The sequence below is a fragment of the Dromiciops gliroides genome, chromosome 3 (genome assembly GCF_019393635.1).
Source record: "Dromiciops gliroides isolate mDroGli1 chromosome 3, mDroGli1.pri, whole genome shotgun sequence".
NCBI lineage: Eukaryota > Metazoa > Chordata > Mammalia > Microbiotheria > Microbiotheriidae > Dromiciops > Dromiciops gliroides.
Genome location: NC_057863.1, coordinates 63005162 through 63032623, shown reverse-complemented (window position 1 = coordinate 63032623; position 27462 = coordinate 63005162). Strand labels below are relative to the sequence as shown.

The 27462-nt window shown below is 40.9% G+C and overlaps 1 protein-coding gene across 3 annotated transcripts in view; it reads right to left on the bottom strand.

Annotated features, from left to right (window-relative positions):
• Nucleotides 1-26376, bottom strand: part of SERPINE2 (serpin family E member 2) — a 79616-nt gene extending 53240 nt beyond the window's left edge. Inside the window, exon 1 of one of the 3 annotated variants that reach the window (XM_043998741.1) lies at nucleotides 26051-26376. Coding sequence is in view for 1 of the 3 variants with exons in the window: in XM_043998739.1 (XP_043854674.1) it covers nucleotides 25683-25700 (18 nt within the window). In the remaining 2 variants the exon portion in view is untranslated. Of the gene's footprint in view, nucleotides 1-25428; nucleotides 25544-25682; nucleotides 25701-26050 lie in introns of those variants that run through there. The other 2 variants (XM_043998739.1, XM_043998740.1) reach the window with 2 other exon arrangements.
• Nucleotides 26377-27462: the final 1086 nt, after the last annotated feature.

Sequence of the window (27462 nt, the reverse complement as noted above, 5' to 3'; positions counted from 1 at the left end):
TGCCTCAAAATTTCTCCTGAGTAATGAGTAATGATAGGCAGTCCTCACAGCAACAGCTTACCCTTCAGGAGGGGTTCAGCTCCTACCAGCTGTGTGATCCTGGGCAAGTCATTTAACCTCTTTGCCTCAGTTTCCTCAACTGTAAAATGAGGATAATAATAGCACCCGTCTCCTAGGGTTGCTGTGAGGATCAAAGGAGATAATACTTGTAAGTGCCTGACACATAGTAAGTGCTTTATAAATTTTTTTTTTAAAGAAAGCTCTTAGGGGGCAGCTAGGTGGTGCAGTGGATAGAGCACCAGCCCTGGAGTCAGGAGGACCTGAATTCAAATCTGGCCTCAGATACTTAACACTTACTAGCTGTGTGACCCTAGGCAAGTCACTTAACCCCAATTGCCTCACCAAAAAGAAAGAAAGGAAGGAAGAAAGAAAGCTCTTTGGGGACTTTTTAATATTACATTTCCTTTCAAATAAAGGGTTTTCAACTTAACAAAAAAAAGATCACAAAACTCTTTGTGCAGGTCTTTTAGATGTTGAAGCCTTTCCCTGAATAGTGATTAGTTATACAGATGTGGCATCAAATGCAGTGGCTGTGGAATTCAGATTTTTATTGGCTACCTGTGTGACCTTGGGTAAATCACTTATCATGTGGGCCCCAGGTTTCCTCATCTGTAAAATGAGGGATTTATTTCAGAGATTTATTTTTTAAATGTATTCATTTTATGTGATCATTAAGGCTTCTTCCAGTTCTAAATCAATGATCCCAGGTTCCAGGATCCTGACAGAGCAACACCTGACAGTTTAGCAAAGATTATTTCCTATTCTATGTCCTTGATTTCCAGGAATACGGTGAAATCCTCAGAAGTCCAAAGGCATTTTACTTTTTTTCAAAGTGACTTTGTTGACCAGGTATGATCCTAATCCCCTGAATCCCAAACCCTGTTTTCCCCATTTAAAAAAAGACTACTGAAAATGCATAAAGCAATCTTCAACGCTGGGATCACAAGCAGATGTTCCATTTAGAAAAGCACTCTCAGTTGGAGATTAGAACAGTGTAGGCGGGGCTGGGGGTTGGTAACAGAACTTTCTTCCGGGAAGGGCAATCTGTATTTCATAGGTATTTTATAAATGAAACTGTAGCTCAGGTGTTTGCTGAAATATTGCACCAACCCTATTCACCATCCTACCCGCCTCCCACTCTACTTTACATTTATGCTGGTACCACTAGGGGGCATGGATGAGTTGAGATGCACCAATGGACTCATAGTGAACATTCGTTAAACTGTCCCCATGTGCTAGGTACTGTGCTAAGTGCTAGGGAAACAAATACAAGCAAAGAAGACAATCCCTACCATCAAGGAGTTTATATTTAAATGGGGGAAGACAGTACATAAAGGAGAGATGATGGAAAGTGGTTGAGGGAGGGGAGAGGGGAGACTCTTCAGGAGGAGGTGGAGAACAGATATTTTCCAGAAGAGTGTGTTGTGAAGTGAGCATGGCTGACTGAAGAATCATAGCATTGATGGACTCTTGAAGGCAGGGCTGGGGGAGTGGGGGAAAGAGAAACTAATGTAAAGGCATCTTCCAAAGATAACATTCCGAAAGATCAGAATTTCAATGTCTGCAGAAACTTGGAGGTCACCTTGTAAAATCCTTACCTGGTTAGAGACCCCTTGCTCAAACCTCTACTTGACAGCCACTAGTTATGGGGAAATTCACTTCCTCTGGAGAGCTCATATGTTTAGGGATTTTTTTTTTTTGCATATATTGAGCCAAAATGCTGTCTCCCATTGCTCCTAGTTCTCTCTGGGGCCAAGCAAAGTGAATCTCATCTCTCTTTCTTCCCCATAACGGTCTAATATTTTTAGAAGCACAGAGCTGGAAGGGATTGGACATCACCTAGTCTAATCCTCCCATTTTTACAAGTGAGGAAATTGAGGTTCAAAGAAAGTCAATTACTCAACCCAGGTTGCAGGATAAGTTAGCACAGCAGGGACAGAACTCGGAACTCCAAGCCTTATCAATGCTTTTTGTCAAATCATTTCCTCACTCTATGATTAGTATCTCTTCCTCTCCCTTTTATCCAAATCCAGCTTATTCAGGATTGGATGTTTCATCTCCAAAGTCACAACTAATGTTGAAAGGTAGATCATGACTCATTTGCCAGCGAAATAGCGAATATGTGCTATCTGTATAACTTCTATACCTCAAATCACTGAGAGTGATAAACTTGGGACTTAGGCACTAGTAAAGGGATGCAGTGAGGGGAAGGGAGGTGTGGAAATCAGGAAGGGTCTCATGTAGGAGGTAGCATCTGAACTAAGCCTTGAAGGAAACTAGAGTTTCTGAGAGGTAGAAGTGATGAGAAAATGCATTACAGGCATAGGGTTCACTTTAATTAATCTTTACCAGTGATCACTGAATGGCAGATAGATGAATTGCTTAAGTAATTCTTATGCATAAGATCCATTCTTGAGGGAAACTACCCCCCCTTGAACTAAAAGAGCTACTGAACAAACAAATAAGAAATAAAATAAATTATTTTATAAACAAATCTAAATTAAAAGAGGCTCTAAAATGAAAGGATAATATCATTGGACACTTGGCTCGAAATGAATTCTGTAAAGAGAAAACATACTTGGTTAGAGTTCATTGAAGTGTAAACAAATATGGAGGGAGGGGGAAGGAAGGAAGGGAGAATATAATTCATGAAGACTTTCAAAATGCCTGACAAAATTTGCCAAAGACTATTAATAAATTTGAGAAACCAAAGAACTGGGAAAGGCAGAGGAGGGAGGAAATAGTTTGTCATGGGGCAGGCAGTTTTAGATTAGAAATATAAACAGTTAAGACTCAAGGGTTTTGTGTTAGAACTTGCTTTCTCTACCATTTTTAGAAGCTGTTTGTTGTAGGGTAAGCATGGCAAAATCTACAAACTTGAAGATGATGCTCAGCTTTTCAAGAGAGTAAAGTGACAAGCTGTCAATGACACAAAGAGAAACTTCAAGATCTCCAGAAGTTCAAGTTGACAGAAAAATGATAGCTGAGTTTGAATGTGGCAACTGTAAGGTCAATGAAGAAAAATACACAAAGGCAGCTCATTGTATTTCCCCAATACTATGTATGTTCCAGGATATATATCACCAGTTACTTAAACTAATTCTTGTATGGGTGTGATTTCTGGTCGCCACTCCATCCTCCATTAGACACATGTCAACTTCTGAAAGCCTTCCCCTGCACACAAAACTCTCAGTGTGGTCTGACTGGGGCATGAGGGCACAACAGAACTCTTCCCTGGAGTGAAAAGAATATTATTCTGAACTTGACCATCCTCAAATGAGTGTTCCATAGACATAAAGAAAATAAGAGGACTGGACACAGAACCACAAATTTCTTTTTTCTTGCAGGGCAATGAGGGTCAAGTGACTTGCCCAGGGTCACACAGCTAGTAAGTGTCAAGTGTCTCAGGACAAATTTGAACTCAGGTCCTCCTGAATCCAGGGCCTGTGCTCTATCCAGTGGGCCACCTAGCTCCCCCGCCCCAAATTTCTAATCTCACAGGTTGCCTTGTTTCTATCACTTTTCCTACTGATCACAAAAAGGGAACTGTGATTTTCTTCAATATCTAGTCTTCTATAATCCCCTCTTTTAACTCTTTCTCTACAAGTTATGATAAGAAACCAGCTGTCGCTGTTTGCTTTTCATTTTTGAAGATGACCGATGACATCGCAAATGAATCAGTGAAGTTGTGATTTGCCCCAAGTAGCACCAGCTGAATATTTGATGTTTTCTGTTACTCCAGGGAGCCTTGAAATAAAGGGGAGGAAGTCTGACTGTTACTCCAGCAGTGAAGGGAGGAAGGAGAAAGGGTAGAGAGAAGGTTTGAAAGTAAGGGGCATTTTGGGCAGACCTATGCTTGCCAAGACAGGGCCGGGCAGGGTTCAGGTCTACAGAGAAGCCCATGACAATGAGATCTAAGCTTTTCCAATGCCACTTGATACCAGGAATAAATTGCCAGTTATTTATAGGGATCTTATTCTTCTCTAAGAATCCCTGGGGCACATTTTATATTTTGTGGCATATCTGGTGCTATTTTAGTTATGATTAAATGAGGGTTTTATATTATTCCTCCCACCCCATTTCTGATACCTTTGAACATGGGGATGCTGCCTATATCATTTCTGCTTTTGGCAACAAAGCTTTTGACAACCAAGTTTGGGCAAATTACTTCCCTTCTGAGTCTCACTTTCTTCAACTATAAAATGAGAGCCATGACTAGATGAACTCTAAAGTCCCCTTTCCGATCTGGCAATCTAGGATTCTTTGGTGGGCATCATTTCACCAGAAGTACTGCTATGTTGGGCAGGTGTAGTCACCAGCACAGTGGGGAAAACACTGGGCAGAACACACCTGTTTCAGGGCACCCACTTATTCATGATGTGGCATCCCCTACAGCCAGTGGCAGAAAGGTCCCATTAAGAATTTGCATGAATTGAAATATTATTCACATCTTTTGATTACCAGAAGACTTGGGGCCAGTAAGACTGCTGTCTTTTATAAGGACATCATCTTTACTCACTTGTTCACTGGGAAAGATGGCAGCCTTTGGCCAATCCTGGACACAAAAGAGGAGAAAAGGCTGGAGATTTATCCAGAAACTTTAGTGCAGCCTCAGTCTGGATCATTCAGTATCAAAAGCGAAATTTACATGCAAACAACCATGTACTTAGAAGCTATAGCTAGTGTAAACGGTAGATCATTTTTGAGGAAAGGCAACAGCAGTGAGAGGGAGCAGGAAAAAACTCTCACAGAAGGTGTAAGACCTGTGATTTTGGAAACTCCTTCCACCCACACAGGGCAGCACCTTCTCACCAATTTATAGGCTTAGAGTTGCCTGGGGGCCCTGAGAAGTTAAAATGACTTGTCCAGGGTTATAGGGTCAGCATGAGTCAAAGGTGATACTAGAAGACACTTAGAGGCAAACTCTCTGTCCATTATAATACACTACCTCAATCAAATCTCACAAATTAACTCAGAAAAGGTGGTGATCCAGCTGGGCAGCCTGGACACTCAATGTTCTCTAACAAGTAGTCAATGCTTCATTTTACGTGGTGCTGTGTTTAGACGCTGGCCCTCATTATCCAACTGGCTACTTTTTAAAAGGTTGGGTGACCTTGGCCAAGTCATTTACCCTGTAGGGGTTCCGAGGAACTCTCTAAGTCAGGGGTTAACCTTTATATCATGGATCCCTTTGGCAATCTGATGAAAGCTACTGACCCCCTCCTCAGAATCATGCTTTTAAATGCATAAAATATAAGATTATAAAAGTAAATCAATTGTATCAAAATAAAGATTAAAAAAAAAAGACAAAAATAATGCCACAGATACCAGGTTAAGAGCCCCTATTCCAGGACTAATTTTCAAAGATTGAGACCTGTATTAGTAGGGAGAATTCCCACTGCTAATGAAATCACGGATCTAGTCCCTAGCCCTAGACAGCACAAACCCATGCTCTTGAAAGTGGAGCTTTGCACAGGTTGCCCAAGTGGCTGGAATATATACCCTCCTCCTTTTCAAAGTCTAGCTTCCTATAAGGTTCACTGCTGATCCCAGTGACTACAGGAGCCCTCTGTAATGTACCAGCTGCTCTTTCCCTCCTCAAACTACACTGGATTTAATCATCATTTTACAATGTCAGATGCTCCACCCTAGCCCCAGCCCCAGCTAGTTTCTTAAGCCCACACAACTCAGATACACAATGCTCATTCCATCCCGGGTCCCCGGTTGCCATTTGCACAGACTGGCTGTAACCAAAGGCAACGGCCCAGGACAGCTAGCTAACTACTTGGCCAGCCTTGACATGACCCAAAGGACAATGAACAGAGTACGGGTACTCACTGATACATTTTTTGGTCGCTACATGGGAGGGGTTTTTCATTTTGTTTTATTTTGTGTCTTGGATCCCTTTGGAGGGCTGGGGAAGCCTATGAGTTCCTTCTCAGAAAAAAAAATACTTTTTACAAAAAGAACAAAATATACAGGATTCAAAAAGAAACCAATTATATTAAAAGAGTTATCAAAATAGTATTTTAAAAAATTCACAGACCTTAAGTTAAGAACCCTTGCACTAGATCAATAAAGGGCCTGCCTACCTACCTTCTCTCACTCTTCTGACAGATTCAAACTTAGTCATTCTCTACTTATTGCAGTAGGTAAGAAATAATCTTGATATAAAAATATTACACATCCGCAGGTCATACCAATTGAGTGCTAGTCCAAACCTCAAAATTCCCTAAATATCCACACTGCTCCGAAAGAACAAGTACATGCTTTGGGAAATTGGAAAGAACCTTTGTCTGGAGTGAAGGAAACTTTGGTCCTATTCATTGCCTAACTTCTGACCTGGAATGTGACCTTGAGCAAGCCTCTCACAGACTTTCTTGTGCCCAAGTCTGGACGAAGAGGAAAAGAGCATTTTCATAAATTGGGGAGGTCTGATATCACAGAGATTCATAAAATAAGCATATAAAGAATTTTGTGCTCAAATAGTCACTACAACTCCTGGGTCCTTACAAAAGAAAATAAATTTGTTGGAAAATGGTTATGTGAGAATTGGGAAATGCCTGCTTCTTCCAAAAGCTGAAGGCAACATGCAACACTGCTGATTGGTCTCCCCAAATCTGGTCCATCTGCTAGTACTCCCCTCTTGCCCCTCACCCCATTTATTGCCTCTTCCAATTTTTTCCTGCAGTGCAGCCAGAGGGTCTCAGACTTCTATGAAGTCTTTTGAAATGAAGCCAGTTCAATGAATTCCTGAAGCACTGATTACACTAATCACCTTGGCACTTCATCCAGGCCAACCTGAATTATTTAAATGTTGCACATGGGTGCATCTTGTCTCTGCAAATATGGAGACATGTATGTAGGCTCCTTGGGGTGGGGGGGGTGTAGAACATTCTCATCTAAACTGCCAGGTCAAGGGGATGCTCAAACTTTTCTTATACTGCTTTTTTTTGGGGGGGGGGCAATCGGGGTTAAGTGACTTGTTTAGGGTCATACAGCTAGTAAGTGTCTGAGGTCAGATTTGAACTCAGGTCTTCCTGACTCTAAGGCCAGTGCTCTATCTACTGAACCACCTACTCTACTGCCCCACACTACTCTATCTACTGCCCCACACTACTCCTTTCTACAACACCAGCCTTCTTGCTGCTCCTTGCAAACCTAGCTCTCTGCCTTTTCTTTTTCTTTTCTTTTCTGTGGCGCAATGAGGGTTAAGTGGCTTGCCCAGGGTCACACAGCTAGTAAGTGTCAAGTGTCTGAGGCTGGATTTGAACTCGGGTCCTCCTGAATCCAGGGCCGGTGTTCTATCTACTGAACCACCTAGCTGCCCCAGCTCTCTGCCTTTTCTCTGGTCATCCTTCATACCAGGAATGTTCCTTCTTACCTGTATGTCCTGGCTTCCTTTAAGAATTGGCTTAAATTCCACCTTCTGCCAGAGGCTTTTCCTGGTCTCCTTCACTGCTGCTGCCTTCCACAAAGATCTCTCATTTACACTGCGTGTAGCCTTCTATGTACATGGTGGTTGCCATGCTGTCTGCCCCATTATAATGTAAGCTCCTTGAGGGCAGGGACCATGTTTTTACCTTTCTTTGTATTTATTCCCAGTGTACTTAGTAGAGTGTCTGGCACATAGCAAGTGTTTAATAAGTGTTTGTTGACTGTTCAAACTATTCAGAAGTTAGTTACTCTGAAGAAGCCTAAGTGACTTCAGTGGATAGAATGCATGGACTTCCATGAGACATCAAGGTCAGGTCTCCCTTTGTTATACCAGGCTGAATTAATACATAGCATTTCTGTAGAGTTCATCTATAATGTATAACATTATTATATACCTATTTTAATTATAACACATCATATAATTAACATATAATCATACAAATAATACAATGTACATAATGATCATACATAATTATATAAAAATAACCATTATAATAATATATACAGTAACTATTGTAGAGCACATATATGTATTAATATAATTTTATTATTTGTAGAATTAGGTAAAATTCTATAATACATACAAATGTATCAGCGCATGTAATATTATATGTGTGTGTATGTATATATGTATTAATGCAGCTTGGTATAATGGAAAGAGACCTGGCCTTGGAGTCTCCTAAGACTTGTGCTAGTGGCATGACCTTGGGGCAAATCTGTTACCTGCTCAGACCCAGGAAACCCTTAGATAATAAGTTACAGAGGAGTTGCTACTCTGAACTGTAGAATGGGATTTCTACACCCTACTTCAGGTGTGGACCTGTCCCCAGCCTCTTAAAGCAACACTTTTATGTATATACAAAGTTTAAGATAGTAAAATACAAATGTAGTAAGTTTTTTTCATAATATGTTATCCATCTCAAGGCAAGTTTAGACTAGGATGGGTAACTGTTGACATATTAACATGAAGTCGGAGATCCTGAGAGTTGGAAGGAGCTTAAATGGCATCTAGTTCAGGAGTCTGTGAACTTTTGGCTTTTTAAAAAAATTGATCACTATTTCAGTATAATTGGTTTCCCCTGTAATCCCTGCATGTTTTTTTTTTATGCCTTTCATTTCAAAGTATTATACTGAGAAGAAGCTATAGGTTTCGCCACATTGCCAAAGGGGTCCAAGATACAGAAAAGGCTAAGAAGCCCTGATCTAATCCAACTTCTTCATTTTATAGATGAGAAAATGGAGGCCCATTAAGGGAGAAGACTGACTCCTACACGTGCAAAAAACCCCCCAAAAAACAAAAAAACAAAAACCCCAAAACTACCCAAGGACCAAACAAAGAAGGCAGTGTGGCACGGTATTAAGAACATTTGCCTAAGATTCAGAAAACCTGGGATTTTTTTTTTATTCATTTCAATCCTGCTATTTACTACCAGCCATTTTGGCTTTGGACAAATCCCAACCTCTCTAAGTCTGTTTCCTTTTCAGTAGAATGGGGGTGAGGAATAGAGTTGCACTAAGTGATCTTTATGGTCCCTTATTGCTACCATTCTGTGAATCATAGCCAACTTTTTTCTTACTATAGAAACAGTTATTTACTAATCTGGAGCATTTAATTGTTAAGACCAATGACAGCAGATACAGAATCTCATTTCTTTTTCTATCTTCCTTGGCCCTTAGCACAATGCTGTTCCCAGTATAGGACTGCAATGAGTTTTTGTTGAATCAAATCCTTCAGTGTTGGTGTGTCAGAGTACCTAAGCGTGACTGGTTAGTAAACATGTCTATTCTTCAGTTCTTTATAACTGTTTGGCTTCAAAAAGAGACAGATACAAAAAGACAGAGGGAGTGAAGGGGAGAGAGACAGACAGAAACAGACAGAGAGAGACAGACACAGAGAAAGACAGAGAGAGAAAGAAAAAGACAAAGAGACAGACAGAAACAGAGACAGAGAGAGACAGAGACCAAGAGACACGGAGAGACATGGAGAGATAGACACAGAGACGCAGGCACACATATTACAGCCTTGATGATGATGCGTCTTTTGGGCCTGAGCCAGATGCTCTCCAGTAAGATGCCATTTTGAAGAAGGAAGAAAATAAATTGTTTAAAAAAAAAAAAGAAAGAAAGAAAAGCTAATCACTGACCAAGAAACTACTGTGGAGGAAGCAGTATGGAGAACAGGGTTCGAAAATAAAAGGTGCCAAAATCCAGCGGTTTAAGAGAGGCTCTTTCAGCAAGTCAGATCACAGATTTTGCAAGTGGAAGGGATCTTAAAGATGAATCTATCCAATCTGCTCTTTTCATGGGTTATAAGACTGGAGGAAGTGACCTGTTCAAGCTTCCACAGGTAAGAAGAGGCAGAACTTTTATTCAAACCCAGACACCGTGATTCCAAACCTATTCTTCATTCCACTGTCCCATGCTTAGAGGGATACAGCTAAACCATGATCAAAGGCCACGATTTCTCATCCACAGTCAATAAACCTTCTTTTGGTCATTTTTTCAGTCCTGTCCTACTCTTCATGACCCCATTTAGGGTTTTCTAGACAGAGATACTGCAATGTTTTGCCATTTCCTCCTCCAGCTCAGTTGAAGAAACCAAGGCAGATAAGGTCAAGTGAAAAATATCCACTTTTGAAACAATTAAACAGCACCTCTGGGGAAAAAAACAAATACCCAGATGCTTTTTCCCCTCCTGTGAACATTGTCATTTTTCATTTGGGAACCTCAAATTAAAAAAAAAAACCCAACAACTGAAAAAAAAACAACAAACCCATGTTGCCTTGGAATTTGGTTTGTCCAAAATAAAACTCTCTTGGCTGAAGGGTACCTAGCTATAAAGCAGATGAATGTAATACTTCTTTTTGCTAACTCATTATGCTCCCAACACTTGTTCTGAATTTAGCTGCCAAGATCTTTTAAAGTTCAAGTCCTAGAAGAGATCAAGCATTCTCATACCAAGTTCAAGTATCCTCTATCCATAGAAGATGATGGCCAGACTTAGCAGAGAATCTCGTTACTTGATTCTTTTTTTTTTTTTTTTAGTGAGGCAATGGGGGTTAAGTGACTTGCCCAGGGTCACACAGCTAGTAAGTGTTAAGTGTCTAAGGCCAGATTTGAACTCAGGTACTCCTGAATCCAGGGCCAATGCTTTAACCACTGCGCCATCTAGCTGCCCCTCGTTACTTGATTCTTTTTTTGTTTGTTTGTTTTTAGTGAGGCAATTGGGGTTAAGTGACTTGCCCAGGGTCACACAGCTAGTAAGTGTTAAGTGTCTGAGGCCGGATTTGAACTCAGGTACTCCTGACTCCAGGGCCAGTGCTCTATCCACTGCGCCATCTAGCTGCCCCGTTACTTGATTCTTAATGTGGGAAGCTGTCTTATCATGGAGAACAGTGAATTTGGGGTCAGAAGACTCGTGCGTGAATACCACCTATTTTATTCTTGTGGTGTGACCCTGCCAAATCACCTAATTTCTCTGAACCTCAGTTTCTTTGCCTATAAGATGGGGCTAATGGTGCCTAGCAGCACATGTAACACATACATTGGAAAGCATCAAATAAATTCAACTCAAAGTCAAAGGGTTCCTCTTTTGGAAGAAACACCAAGATAGGAAATTTGTTTTTCTTGATAAAGAAAACTATATCATCTTGTCACTCTTTAAAATAGATAACATTTTTATAGGCTACCTTAAGTAATTTCCAGTCTGCTAATGTTTTGGTTAAAGTAAGTTTTATGTGTTTTCCCACTATCTATCTATCTATCTATACACACACACACACACACACACACACACACACACACACACACACACACACACACATATTCTGGATTCAGAAGCATTGAACATTCAAATCACTGACAAAATCTAAAACATGAGATTTTCCATATGTTTATTTACAGATTATTATTGTACCAATTGCACTGAATCTCACAAACCAGAATAACCCCTCAAGGAAATCCATTGGCTTTTTAAAGAGATTGGTCTAACTATTCACACCAGAAAGACCAAGTGGATGAAAAACAAATGTTTCCTAAATATTGACATGCAGTTGGAGGACTTTCATTGAGTTCACTCATCAGCATGTATGTGTGTATGCGTGCACATATATACATATATACACATGCATGTATCTATATCTTGCATATAGATATGGACATATATACACATATGAATGAATGCAATGAAATGTCCTCCAACTGCATGTCATTATTTAGGAAATATTTGTTTTTCATCCACTTAGTCTTTCTGTTGTAAATGGTTAGACAATCTCTTTTGAAAGACTATGGAAACACTTACTAGCCAAGTGACCCTGGGCAAGTCACTTAACCTTCATTGTCTCATTAAAAAAAAAGACTATGAGGAGATTGGGTACAATCACATTTAGGAAACTAGACAAACTTCTCAATGATCCTGAGCTGATCATTGCTTTGTGGTTATTAATCATAGAACACTATGATCACAGAGGAATAAAAATTGCCAAAAGGCAATGTAAAGGTGCATAGTAAGTTTGAAAAAGGCTGTAGCATATTACTAATGATGACTTGGGAGAAGCATTATAAAAAATATCATTAAGGATATGCATGAGCAGAACAAGAAGTAAGCCAGGCATTACTGAGAGTGAAAAGTAATGGGTAGAGTCCAAATGGATACAGTAGTGTCCTCTAAATATTAACTGAGCCATAAGCCCTGTACAAAGTAATTTAAATGAAAGATACTGATACAAGGAAACAAATTTGACTACATAAGTATCACTGAGACTTATGTGGGATAAGACCTATAACTAGGATAGGATTCTAAAAGGGTATCTCTTACTCTGAAGGAATAGACTATGTGAAAGTTGGGGAGTGGGCATGAATGTATAGAATATAACTGTATATTTTAAGCATTGAAGAAATCTAGTAGAAGGGAGAAACATGGAAGAAAACATTTAGAGGAGGATCAAATGAGGCAGAAACAAGCAATAGAACATACTCAGACCACCTAGAAATGAAAAGGAAATGAGAAATTTGGGGAAGGGATTACAAGCTTAGAATGTAAGCACAAAAGATATATTTACAGATGCTGGGGCTCACTCTCTGACCAAAGCAAGACAGCTAACAATTCCATGGCTTGCCTTTATGATAATTTAATCTCAATTTCTCTCTCAATCCCTCTCTCCTTCTCTTTCCCTCCCTCCCCCCTCCCTCCCCCCCCCCCCTGCCCCCTGCCAACACAAATAGACCAAAACCAGAAACTATATGAGCCAGTAAGGGGAACTTCCATTCTGAATCTGATTGTTACCAACACTGGAAGAAATGGTTACTGGGGTGGAAATAATGGAAATCTTAGGGGAGGAGGGAATGTCAGATTCATTTATCTCAGAACATGACAGAGGAGAACTGGATGTGGTAAGCAGACTTTAGAGGACTCTTTCAGAGAAAGGATATGTAGTATCACATGGACCGAAAGGCTACTGATGAAAACTCAGAAAACTCTCAATGAGATTGAGAACACAAAGTAAAACAATTGCAATAAGGAGGAAAAGGGGGGAACTATATAAAGAGACTAAGGGAGATGCAGAGGGAAATAAACCAACTTACATTTTGTAAAAAGATTGTGAACAAGATGGAAGATGAAGACAAACATTAGGCATGATCCTATAAGAATGTGTTTGGAGTACTGAAGTTAAGAATGACCTGTAGCTGTAATAAATGTTAGGCAATAAAATGGGATTTTAAAAAATTTTTTAAATTTTAAAAAATCTTTATGGTGGGGGGAAGAATAATTATAGAACTGATAGGGAGGCTGCTGATCAAGGTAATCAAGGTGGATTACCCAGGATAATGAGTAAGGGATAGAGGACAGAGTTGCTAAACTTGTATTTTAATTCCATTTTCTCTGCCAAGAAAAATGTCTGATGACTGGAAAGGAGAAATAATAATAAAAAATTACTATTAGAGATGTGATACCCAAGAGAGGTAGGGAAACTTTTAGAGAGGACTTGACTGCCATTGATGACTCAAGTCTCCAAACCCAGCATCCTTAGGCTTTAAGCTGGCAGGTTTAATGATCAGTGATCTTTGCAAAACTGTGAAAAATAGAAGACAGATATCAGTGAATTGGAGAATTTACTGATAAAAAGATCTATATATCATAAAGCCAGTGATTTTGAGTTCAATTCTTGACAAAATTCTAAAACATGTTATTAAGGAAATGGCTAAAAAAGTGGTGTTCCTAAGGAGCTCCATCAAGAATAGGCCATATCGGGGCAGCTTGGTGGCGCATTCGATAGAGCACCGGCCCTGGAGTCAGGAAGACCTGAGTTCAAATCCGGCCTCAGACACTTGACACTTACTAGCTGTGTGGCCCTGGGCAAGTCACTTAACCCCAATTGCCTCACTAAAAAAAAAAGAAGAAGAAAAAGAAGACGACCCTTCTTCATGGCCATCCCCTCCCCCATCCCTTTAAAAAAAAAAAAAAGAAGCCATATCAGACTAACATCATTTCCTGTTGTAACACACTATTATAATAATTAGCTCATTTTTGAGCCTAGGGGGCAATATAGGTCCACTGGTTTCCTTCTCTTTAGTTTTAGGAAATTTATTTTAAATGAAAAGTTCTAAATTTCTCCTAGTTAGGAAAAATTTCTAATACCTAGACAGAAGTTATCTGTCTAACTATCTATATTTTTATATAACTGTAACATTATCCCCTGGCCCTCTTTGTAGCAGAAAAAAATTCAGTTTACTGCAAACAATTGGGTAATGAAATTGCAGATTATATTGTGTCTGGTATTAGACAGAGGAAGGAGAAAATGAGGAAAGTGACAACCTTTTCTTGGGACTCCTATCATCCTCGATCTTCCTTTCCATGCAAACTATAGAGCCAGGGACTTTCCTCCATATTTCCTTTCTCCACCACAGTTCAGTCCTACATTTGTTCCATGTCTTCTTCAACTTCTAGGAATCCAGCTGTTCAGAATCTCTTTCTCTCCAATTCTGAGGCATTTTCCCCTTTTATAAAAGTATTTAGGTCATGACTCACACAATGAGTCTCTCATGCAATGGCTTTGATTGATTCAAGGAGGTATACAGGCCCTATTCACAATGAGTTCTAATTGATTTGATTTTTTAAAAAAGAGTTCATACCTATTCAAGGTACCAGAGTTACAAGGGATGGTTTTTACCTTACATTTGTACTTTTTGTTTTTTGACAGTTTACTAGGCTAGTATAGTTAATTAGAGGAATACCACAGATATAGTTTGCCTAGATTTTTATTGAAGGGTTTAATGAAGTTTTTCATGCTATTATTGTTGAAGCCACAGTGAAAAATGTAGGCTGAACAATCTCATAACCTACATCATATTATGTAGATTATGAAATTGGAAGAAACTTCCCCTTCCCCCAAGATCCAGAAAGTAATCATGTTCAACATCATCTTTGAGGATGCTCTTTGGAGTGTTTTATTCTATTTTACTTAATGAATTAAAGGCACAAATGCCATGTTTGTCAAATTGGTAGGTAGCAAAGCTGGGAAGGATAACTAACAAATTGGAAAAGTCAGGATCCAAAAATATCTTGGCATGGACTAGAGGTGTAGAACATTTTTCAAACAAGTCAATGTGTGGTTTTGTTTTGTGCTGATACACTTGCTTATATAAAAGAGGGTTTTTTTTGGGGGGGAGGGGACAGTAGGAGAGAGTCATGAGAGATTAATATTGATATCAAAACAAAAAGGATAAAAATAAAGAAAAGAGCATCTATAAACAGAATAGAGAAGGAAGTTCAGAAGGGGACCCAGCATTAGAACTGCTATGTTAAATCTGAAGTATATATTTAAAAAACCCAACCACGAACTTAATGTAGTAAAGATTCATGGTTTCATATACAATTCTCTCTTTCTATTGTTCTTTGAATAGATGTTTGTCAAATTCATAATAAAAAGGAACATTAAAAAAACTCTGACAGGCCAAAACACTGGGTTGAGTCAAGTAAGATGAAATTTAACTGGGATAAATGTAAAGTCATATACTTTACCACCATAAGATGGATTAAGTATGATTAGAAGAAGTTCATCTGAAAAGGACCTGAGGATTTTAGTGGACCGAAAACTCAATGTGAGTCAGTATGAATTAGCAGCAAAACGAAACAGTAATACAATCATAGGCCACATTAAAAACAAAACAAAACAAAACAAAACCAGAGGGTCCAGGACCAGAGAAGTCAGAGCTTCACTGCATTCTAACTTGGTTGAATCACTTCTGGAATACCAGGTGTTACACTTTAGAAAGAACAATTAACTATTGAGAGAACACCCAGAGCTTAGTCACCAGGATGATGGAGAGCCTTGAGATCATGCTATAGAAAGATCAGATGAAGCAACCAGAAATGGATAACCTGAAGAAGAAAAGACTGGGGGTGGAAGTAGGGAAGGAACATAATAGCTGTCTACAAGTATCTGAAAGGCTGTGAGTGAATGGGGGATTAGACTTATTCTACTTGACTCCATAGGACACCATGAGACACTACGGGTAGCAGTCACAAAGAAACCAAATGGGATTTGATGTAAGGCAAAGCTTGCTAACAATTAGAGCTATTCAAAAGTTGAATGGGCTGCCGGGGGATGTAATAAGAGGTCTTCAAGCAAAGAGAGAAGGACCACTTTGCAGGAAGAGTGTAGACAGAATTCTCATTGAGGTAGAAGTTGGATAAGGTAGAATCTGAAGAACTTTTAGGGTCTGAGTCTCTGTGATTCCAACACATGAAGGAAATCTTTTGCAGAGAACTCATTGAAACACATGGCCAAGGACTGCAATGAACGAGAAGGCTTGGTAGGACTTTCATCTGCACCAGTGTAGGGAATACTGGCTACAAAGAGATCATGAATCTACAGAGATAGTGAGAAAGCATGCCACTTCACAGACTCATAAAACATTCTTTCACCTCTTCAAATGCCTTGTTCATTTCTGAAGCATGATGTGTTATTCTGTGTTATCAACGCCCGCCCCCAGTCACGGCCCATGAAAATTGTGGATGAAAAGAGAAGCAATAGCTCTTTTCTATAGACAAGTAGAAAAGGGATCCCCTGATTTTAAGTTTTGAAAATAAAAAGTTTCTACGCTTGGCATATTTTCCAAACAAAAATTCCACAAGTTGGCAAAGTATAAGCAAGATCAATTTATGCTGAAAACAAAGCTTTTCTGAAAAATAAAGACATTAACATTTAAAAATTGCTACCTTTTCAAATGACTGAAATACCCTTTTTTTAAAAGCAAGCATAGAGAGGCAAATAAACAATGTAAACACTTTTAAATGAGAAATTAATAAGAAATTAGTGGCCAGTCTAAGTTTGTAATTGTGGAGGCAACCAGGTGGCAGAGTGGACAAGAGCACTGCACTTAAGGAGTTGGACATTTACTATTTGTTTGACTCTGGGTAAGTCACTTGTGGTCTTTGTGTGTGTGTGTGTGGCAATTGGGGTTAAGTGACTAGCCCAGGGTCACACAGCTAGTAAGCGTCAAGGGTCTGAGGCCCAATTTGAACACAGGTCCTCCTGAATCCAGGGCCTGTGTTCCATCCACTGCGCCACCTAGCTGCCCTCACTTGTGGTCTTTTAACCCAAGTTTCCGCATCTGTAAAACGAAGATAATAATAGCAGATATCTAGCGGGGTTGTTATGAAAATCATTTGAGATAACATATGCAAAGCGCTTTACAAACCTTAAAGGACTATATGCTTGCTAGCACTAAATGCTAATTATTATTATGGGTAGGATTGGTATTAGTAGTTTGGAAAAGAAAAAAAGGGGTAAGGACATAAAATATTCCCGATCAAATTGTAAAAACAAGAAATAGAATTTATTCACGAGGGTTGCTTGAAGTCCAGGATAAAACTATGGAACATTCAGACATGTTGTATAACTTGTCATTTGAAATAACTACTGGGGCAGCTAGGTGGTGCAGTGGATGAAGCACTGGCCCTGGATGCAGGAGGCCCTGAGTTCAAATCAGGTCTCAGACACTTGACACTTACTAGCTGTGTGACCCTGGGCAAGTCACTTAACCCTCATTGCCCTGAAAAAGAAAAGAAAAAAAAAAGAAAAGAAATAATTACTAAAGGATTGGTGGATCATATTGGTGAAACCTGTGTATTCAAAGAAGGCCCCCAAAGACATCTGAGCACTACGGACTGATGACTTTTACTTCCCTAATCTGTTAGGTTGATAGGCTCAATAGCAAAAATCACTGAACATCTGAGCAAGCACAATCTGGTAGGGGAAAAACATGATTTTCATAAGAAATCCGATTTTCTTAATGTTTCAGAGTTCTTTGACAAGGTAAATAAGCATGTGGATTAAGAAGAATGTGAATATAACTTACTGACTTTCAGAAAATTCTTTATAACGTTCCTCATTAAAGGTTATTCTGCAAAACTGAGTTACCATGGGATTAGAGGTAATATTTAGTCATGGATAAGGAATTGAATGGGAGACAAAGGGAAAAAGTCTGTGAATGAGGAAGTGTTCAAAGGAAAGGAATTCACCAGAGATTGATCTCGGGATGATTGTTATAAATAAGGATTGGCTGAAAGAACTGGGGGGTATGTAGCCCAGAGGAGAGAAAGCTTGGAGGGAGAGGGAGAACACCTAATAACTTTAACAAAATTTTCTTTAAAGGATTTTCAAGTAAGAGATAGAGCAGACTATATAGTATAGCTCTGGTAGATAGCACCAGGCCTAATAATAATAGTAGCTGGCACTTAAATAGCTTTTTCAAATTTTATAAAACACTTTGCAAATATTATCTCCCTTTATTTTTGCAACAATCCTGTGAGGAGATGGGTGCTATTGATTATATATGTGTGTGTGTGTGTGTGTGTGTGTGTGTGTACACACAAATATATATATATATACATGTATATGTATGCATGTATAGAAAATTTTATTTATTCATCATTATTGTTATATATTCACAAAGTCACACAGCTAGGAGGTATCTAAGATTGGATCTGAACTCAGCTCTTCCTGACTTCAAGTCTAGTACTCCATCTACTGTACCACCTAGCTGTCTCAATTGAAAAAAATTATAGGGAGACAGATTTTGGCTAAATATAAAAAGAATTAATTTATTAACAATTGGAGCTATTCAAAAGATAAGGTGGGCTGCTTCATAGTTACTGAGTTTCCTAATCACTGTTTTATTCAAGAAAGTTTCTGAGATAGTTAATCAATCAAAATTAAGTACCAACTTTTTGCCAGGTATTAGAAAAGGCGTTGTGGATATAAAAGGCAAAAGTAATATAGACCTTGCCCTCAGGGAGCTTATAGTTTATCAGGAGAAAACAATATATACATATAGAGGTAAACACAAGATTTTCATAGAGAGGACACCAGCAGGTAGTGGAGAATGGAGAAGAAATAAAAAAAAGACTTCATGGAAAAAGTGGTATATTCAGAGTCCTGAAGGAAAGTAGATATTCTAAGAATTGGAGGTGATGAGCAAATGCATTCCAGGGATGGGAATAACTAGGACAAAGGCACGGAGATAGAAAAATTGAATTATGGGGGAATTATAGAAAGAATGTAATGCATCAAATGGGGGATACACCAAATTACCCTTGAATTTCCTACCAACTCTAATGTTTTATGATTTGAAATTACTTGGAAGATAGAGAGTATAGAGTGATCTTTGAACTAAGAGCTAGTTAGAAGGGACCTTAGAGCAGGGTTCTTAATTTTTGTGTGTCACAGGCCCTTGTGGGAGGCTGGTGAATCTGCTGACCCTTTTAAAGGATAATATCTTTTAAAAAAATACATAAAACAACATTGCAGGGCAGTGAGGGTTAAGTGACTTGCCCAGGGTCACACAGCTAGTGTCAAGTGTCTGAGGCTGGATTTGAACTCAGGTACTCCTGAGTCCAAGGCCAGTGCTTTATCCACTGCACCACCTAGCTGCCCCCAACAATTATATTTTGATAACTGTATTTCTTTTTTGTTTGTTTGTTTTGTTTTTGTTTTTGTTTTGCGGGGCAATGAGGGTTAAGTGACTTGCCTAGGGTCACACAGCTAGTAAGTGTCAAGTGTCTGAGCCCAGAACTGAACTCGGGTCTTCCTGAATCCAGGGCTGGTGCTTTATCCACTGCGCCACCTAGCTGCCCCTGACAACTAACTGTATTTCAACATTAAAAAAAAGTTCACAGACCCAAGGTTGAGAACCCCTGACTTAGAAGTTGTTTAGTCCAATTCATTCACTTTACAAATGAGGAAACTGAGGCCCAGAGAGGTTAAGAAATATATTTCAGGAAAATTACGCAACCCATTTCATACAAATTCTACCCTGATACCTCAATGGTGCATGGAAGTGACCCCGGGTTCTCAAATGCTATGTTAACAGAGTGCAAGCTCCCAGAAGTTCCTACTAAGTTGGAACCGTTTTGAGTATGTTCCTTGCAATAGAATGTGTCTGCTGCACAAGGACCAGGCTCAGTGAGAGAGAAGTCTGTCACTAGCAGGTTGGCTATGGGGATCCCATTAGAATCACAGAGTTGGAAAAGCTCTTGGACACCAACTGGAAGTAGTGTGTTACAGTATTAAGAGCCCTGAATTTGGAGACAAATGATTTGTATTCAAATCCTGCCTAGTTATGTATTAACTTCTCTGGGGACTCAGTTTCCTCATTTGTAAAATGAGAGGGCTGGATTCGATCACTAAAGGCTTTTCTATTAAATCTATGATTCTGTAACTCTACCAGTGTATAAATAAGAAGTCAGACTATATACTTACAAAATAAAGGACTTAAAGGAAGCTATAGAACCTGAAGTCACAAAATTTTATAGCTGGAAAAAATCTCAGGGATCATGTAGACCAGAAGTTCTTAATCTTTTTTGTGTGACTGACCTCTTTTGGTAGTCTGGTGAAACCTATGGACCCCCTTCTCAGAATAAGGCTTTTAAAAAATTATAATCGAAGGAAATGCTAAATTTCAGTTAGAGGTTAGTGAAAATAAAGATAGAATTTTTCCCTCATCTAAGTTCATAGATTCCCTGGTGGTTCATAGACCCCACGTTAAGAACCCCCAATTTAGATGAAGAACTGGTAGAGTTTCCTAAATTGTGGTACCTAGAATTGAACACATCACTCTTAGACTTGGGTCTTGCCCAAAGTCAAACAGCCTATTTCATGGTAAAGTTAGAATTAGAACTGGGGCAGCTAGGTGGCACAGTGGATAGAGCACCGGCCTTGGAGTCAGGAGTACCTGAGTTCAAATCCGGCCTCAGACACTTAACACTTACTAGCTGTGTGACCCTGGGCAAGTCACCTAACCCCAATTGCCTCACTAAAAAAAAAAAAATTAAAAAAAAAAAAGAATTAGAACTGCTCATCTTGGACTCTGGGGGCATTGTTTTTGAATGTTTCAGGGGATGAGGCCAACAGGATGCTAGTCAACTTCAAGACTGAAACAGAAAGTTCTCTCTTACTCCTGTACACATTTCAACATTTTAAGGATCCGTGATTTCATCAGTGTGGGTTAGATGGGTTCAAGAGTTGACCTAGAGCCAACATGATAAGGAGTCTCTGCCTTAGCTATCCCTCAGTCTCCTGGACAACAGGCTTATTGTCCATTCCTAGACAAGGATTCAATCTTTCCAGCTTGGTAGATTCTTTCAGGGATTGGGCTTGGCAGAGTGAATGTCTTCAAGAATCCAGGGTCATCTCCATGCCACAGTGATGCAAGGAAAGAAGACTTCAATGGATGTACAAGTGTGGATATCTGTCCAAAAGGGCATGTGAAATACAGAATCTTATTCTGAACCACAAAACTCAGAATGACAGATTGCATGAAGCTGGAGAAGGTTCATTAAAATGATCAAAGGAATGAAAGAGCTTTTAAATGCTAAAGTTAGGCATCATAAGTGGCAAAGGCTGAAGGGGGGGGGATATGATCAAAGGTTATAAAATTGTGGTGTGTATTAAGAGGATGTGGGACTATGTTCAGAACAAAGAGCACCCCTTGAAGCTTGAAAGAGGGCAATAGAAGGAAGTGCTATTTTATCAGAGAGTCAGTAAATTGATGAAATGATTACCATCCTCCAAAGGTAATGAAAGGGAAAAATAGGCTAGTCATGGAAGCCATCAGACATCAGGCTTAAGAAGGACCTTTGACCGTCTCATGACCTAATTTTTCATTTTAAAGATGTGGAAACAGGCCCAGAGAAGTGAGAGAACTCCTCCAAGTTACTGCAGCATGTGGCGAAGTTAGTATGTTAGCAACAGAACCAGGATTAGAACATGGGTCACCTGATTCCAACTCCAAAAGAAGTTCTTGGATGATAGATGAGTATCAAAAGGGGGATCTGGGAAGACGTCCTTGATCTCGGATATCATGCCTACTCCTAAACCAACTCGTCTTAGGGACAGAATCTCTAAGCCAGTATGACATGTAATACATTCTTATGACCTAAAAATAACTCATATTTAGAGAATGTTTCGAGATTGACAATTTAAACTTTATTGATTCTTTCCCCCCTTGTAATATCACTATCACTACTCATTTCCCATCATAGAACTCTCCCTTGTAACAAATACTTATAGTCACATGAAATGAATCAATGCACTGACCATGTCTGCAAACATAAGCCTTATTTCACAACTTCAGGCCACCACTTGATAGGAGGTGTGAGGCGAGCTTCCCCATCAGGCACCAAATGCCTTCTCTACAACAACCCCATTGAACGTGATAGAGTGGAAAGAACACTGGACATTGGGTCAGAGGATCTGGATTTCAATCCTGACTCTGCTACTTACTTACACCGGACAAGTCATTTTCAACCCACTAGGTCTCAATTTCCTCATCTGTAAAATGAAATGGTTGAAGTAGATAATTGTTTTAAAAAGTTCCTTTTAGCTCTGAAACCTATGATCCTCAAGATAATGTTTATAAGAATTATCTCCATTTAACAGAGGAGGAAATTGAGATCTAGAGAAATTAAGCAATTTGTCTAAGGTCACAGAGTTAATAAGCATCCAAGAGCTGTTCTTGCAGTACTGGCTCTAAGGTAATTTTCTCAGTCCCTCATTAAATCATGGAATTTCCCAAGCTTGAAGGAGGCACAGGAGCAATGTAATCTGCTTCCATGCTGGAAGCAGGTATGTTCTAGACCAGAGGTGTCAAACTCAGGGCTGAAAAACTCTCCCAGATTAAAATGTAATATGGAAATGCTTAACAAAATAAAATACAACATAACATAGATAATGTTAATTTGTGGTTTTCTAAGCAGAATGTAGCCAGCAGGGATTCAATTTCTATTTGAGTCTGACACCACTGGACACTGCTGTGGCCTAGGTAACATTCAAAGCTTCTGACTGAACACCTGCAATTCTCACTAACTATAGAGCTGGAAAATGGTAGGAGAGGGGCAAATGGGCAGGAAAGTGGTGCATTGTCAGATCTTAAAGTCTGAAATTCCATTGAACAGACATTCTGCTTCCTACCCACCCATCCCCTTAAGAGTCATCAATCTGCAGAATAACTTTGAACTAAGAAATTTCAAAAACCACTTGGTTTTTACCCATCCATGTAAAATCTTGCACTTGGGGTGAAAACAATCAATTCAACAAGTACCCAATGAGGATGACATGGTTAGATAGCAGTTGATCTGAAAAATACCTGGGAGTTTTGGTAGATTGCAAGCTCAATATGAGTCACTAGTGTGATATGGCAATCAAAAAAGCCAACGTAATCTTGGACTACATAGAGAACCAGAGATGCCAGGAATATGACAGTATACTATACCAGAAGTATTGTCTTCAGTTCTGCAGCCAAAGTTTTTGAAATATAATGAATTAATCAACTATAGCCGAGAGAGAGAGAGAGAGAGAGAGAGAGAGAGAGAGAGAGAGAGAGAAACACGAGTGAGAGAGTGCACCAACAAGAATAATGAAAGATCTTGTGCCCATGATATAGGAGGATCAGTTGAATGAATTGAGGATTTATGGTCTGGACAAGGGAAGATTGGGAGAGTAGGGGAGACAATAGCTTCAAGTACTAAAAAGGCTAACTTGTAGCACAAGGATTGTTCTTGTTCTTCAGTCATGTGGTACTTTTCTTGGAAGAGATACTAGAATGGTCTGCCATTTCCTCCTGTAGCTCATTTTACTAATGAAGAAACTGAGGCAAACAGGGTTAAGTGACTTGCCCAGGGTCAAACAGTAAGTATCTGAAGCTAGATTTGAACTCAGGAAGATGTGTCTTCCTGACTCTTGGCCTAGGGCTCTTTCCACTATGAGAACTATCTGCCCAGAAAGATTAGAAGGCAAAATTGTGGACAACAGGTAAAAGTTTCAAAGAAGAAAAAGCTCTCTAACAACGAAAGCTAATCAAAAGGAAAAATGCATAGGGGGTAATGGGTTCCCCCTGAGTGACACTCTCCAAGCAAAGGCTGGAGTATGTTGTAGATGGGGCCCTTTTTCCATGTCTGGGTTGAGCTAGATGGCTACTGAAGTTTCTCTTAACTGTGAACTTCTGGGATAACAAGATCAAGGACATCATTAGACCCTTCAGTTATCACCCTGTCCCATAGTTACAGAAACTACACTTTAACAATCACAAGGTTTTTTGTTGCTACAAATGTTGCCAGCAACACCTTTGACTAACATGTTTTGCGCAGCACCTTAAAGGAAGTTAACTGTAGAAATATCAATTATTATTAATTTTTAAAAAAACTTAAAATAAAAAAAATGCAAGGTCAAGCAATGAGGCTCCATTTTACATATCAGGAAACTGAAGCCCAGAGAAAGCCCAGAGTTGTTAGGTGATCTGCTCCAAGTCACAGATTGCAGCAGAGGCAACAACTCAACTCCTCCAAGCTCAGCTCTCTTTCCAATACCGTGCCTCCTTCGTTTTCCAGTGGTTTGTGTTCAACTTAGGACAGAAAAAACTTTTAAGTGTGTAATTTTTGTTTTCATTCTATCAAAGCAATTCAGACAAATAAATACTATTTGGGGGACTGAAAGAGGAAGTCACATCTTTAAGCACCTTTTAAAATGCTTGATGCCAAAGGTAACATTCTTCTTTTGAGCTCCAATTACACCACAGACTACCCACAGCAAGGGACAACAGCATCTAACACTAATCCTGTTTCTCTAAAGAACGCCTGGTGATTATCTTTCTTTGACGAAGGCACAGCATGCTTAAAGAAAGCAACAAGATAGAGTAGTACTTGGGAGTTAGTCGATGGGACTGAATCTCTGCTTATCCACCTTTCTCAGGAGGCCTTTCCTGCCACCTTCCCCCTCCCCCCAACTGCTCTTGACTTCTCATTTGAGCTTGTCTTGTGCCTGCTTCCTATATGTCTTGAATGTCTTAACTCCACCCACCCCCCACTCCAGAAGGGGAAAAAAGTGTTTCTTTCAATACAGATAAATTATATACGAGAACATTTCCATGATAAACGTATTTAGCAATCCACCCCACAAGTCCTATTTTTTAAAATGATGATGAAAACAGCTCACCCAACCTTAACAAAGATAGGTACATGTATCAATAGCAGACGATAGGGTGACAATAAGGACTTTTTATTTTCCTTCATCAACCTTCTATACGGTCTCTCTGAATGGCTAATCAAAACCTTCAAGAGAAAAATACCGAACGAGCTGACCAATTTTAGTTTCCCCACACCCTGCCCAAGTAAGGGATAGGAAGGACAGCAAGCAATCAACTCATCTGCCCGGTCACAGAGCCAGAGCCCTGTCTCGCCTTTTACAAGTGACTCTCATGCAAGGTTTTGGCACAAAAATTCGTCATTAGGCCGGCTGGCGTTTCCTGTGGGTGCCCCTCTTGCCTCTACCATTGGCTAGCAAAGATTTCAAGTTTCAGAAGTTCAGAGGGGAGAGAAATGCCCCCTAACTCCTTCAGGGATGTGTATGTCTTCCCCAGATACATGCCCTTTACCCTTCTATCCGCGTCCCTCGTTTCTGGTCGGGTTATATATAGGATGGCGATCAGGAGCCCAACGAAGGAGAAGCTAGCGGCTTGAACTGCCTTCTTCCCTCATCCTACCTCTTCGCAGCTGCGAGTCACACCTGGATGCCACAACTGGCATTGCCTCTCGCTCCCTTCCCTTCCCACCCCACCCCCCCTTCTCCCTGGGTAATGTTTGCGGTTGCTACAGGGAGGGAGGGGTGAGAAGAACCCAGGATACCCACAAGCCGAGGCACAGGCATCCAAAAAGCAGCACAAAGTTCCACCGACGTCTCGGCGTTGTAGGCGCTGGCAAAAAAAGGATTTCCCCCACCCACCGAAGCACTCACAGAAGGGGCTAGAAGAGTTACTCTGCCCTCTGGGTAAAGTGAAGGACGGTGGGTACAAAGGCAGAAGCCCTCTGGGCGCACAGAGCCAGGGCTACCCTCTCCAAGGCTCCTGGGGCTTCCTCGCCTGCCCCGCGCCCCGCGGGAGGCAAAGCAGGCTGCAGCAGGGCGCCGTTCCCCGGGGGAGCGCGGCGAGTCCCAGTCCCGTCCCGGGGCACCCAGCCCTCTCCCGTTCCTTCCTTCCCCTGCTCGGAGCCCCGACTCACCGCCTCTAGCTCCCGATCGCCAGGTACGCCACCAGCGGAGCAGCAGCAGCAGCGGCAGCGGCGGTAGCAGCAGCAGGCGCTGGGTCCTGCGAGGGCGGGGAGAAGACGGAAGGAGAGAAAAAAAGCAAGGAGGAGGAGAGAAGTGCGAGGAGGAGGAAAGAAAGGGGAAGGAGGAGAAGGGGAAAGGAGGCGGCAGCGGGGAAGGCGCTCGCGCCACAAAGCCCCTTTATGGTCCCGGACCGCTGCTCCGAGAGCTGCTCCTCGCAGCCCGGGCTTTATCAAGCAGATGGAGCAGGCTGCGCAGAGCGGACCGTGAGCCCCGTGCGCCCCCACCCCGCCCCCTTCCTTCCTGCCTCTTCCCCCCGCCCCCCCCCCAAGTCTGCGGGAGCCCTCTCGGACTGCGGCCCCTCCTCCCAGCCGGCCCCCGCCTCCTCCTCCTCTTTCTCCTCCTCCTCCTTCCCTACTCACCCACAAAGCTGACCCACCCCCCTTACTTGCCCCCCCCCCAAGATTTCGTTAGGGTTGGTACCCATCTCTGAGGTGCAGCCCCAGGGCTGGGGTAGATCCCAGAGCACGTGGAGTGGGCTGAATAGGGTTCAATCCCAACAGAAAGTGGGAGGGTGGGGAGAAAGGGGACAAGACGGGTCAGTCCAAGGTTTGTACCTTTGGGACAACTTTGTACCAACTGGAGGAGGGGGAAGAAGTTCTTCCCTTTCCTTGCCAAACTTGAAGGCTGCCATCCATAGCCTGTGCCCAAGAGGGTATAATGAACCTACAAGCTGTGGACCTACCAGCCTACTTGGCCCCGATGATGACTCGTACAATGAAAAGCAAGGCCAGGAGGCATTGGACGAAATTCAGGGCCCGACTCTGACCCCATAACTGTTCACAGGGATCATCCAGGGTTTCCTCTGCCCCAAAAAGACCAGAGCCGCTTGTCTACCCAAGAAAATCCAGAGTATTCTAGATGTGGAGGGGGGTATGGAGGGCATACACAAGCAGATCCCCTGGAATCTCTCGGGGGAAGAAGGAACGCTTACGTCCTGTGGATCAGTAACAAAGTTATGACCCAATCCCCATCAAGAATTATCAGAACTTTACATGATTCCCATGATTCTTAATGAAGAATGGAGTCTCTTTGGACATTCCTTACCAGTGATCTGTACAGAAATCTCTTCATACCCATACCTCTGCCATTTTCAGAATCCAGCTAAAAGCTTTCCCTCTAAAGAATGGGAATTAAATGGGAATCCACTGGCTAATAATTAGAAAATCTTGGGTGAGAATATTTCTGGAGTGCATATAGTTTTCAGGGCTCTGGGCCAGGTACTGGGTTGGCAGTGGTGTACAAAGAAGCCTAAGGCATGCATCCAGCCCCTCAGAGAGCCACCAGCTAGTTACATAAATAATCT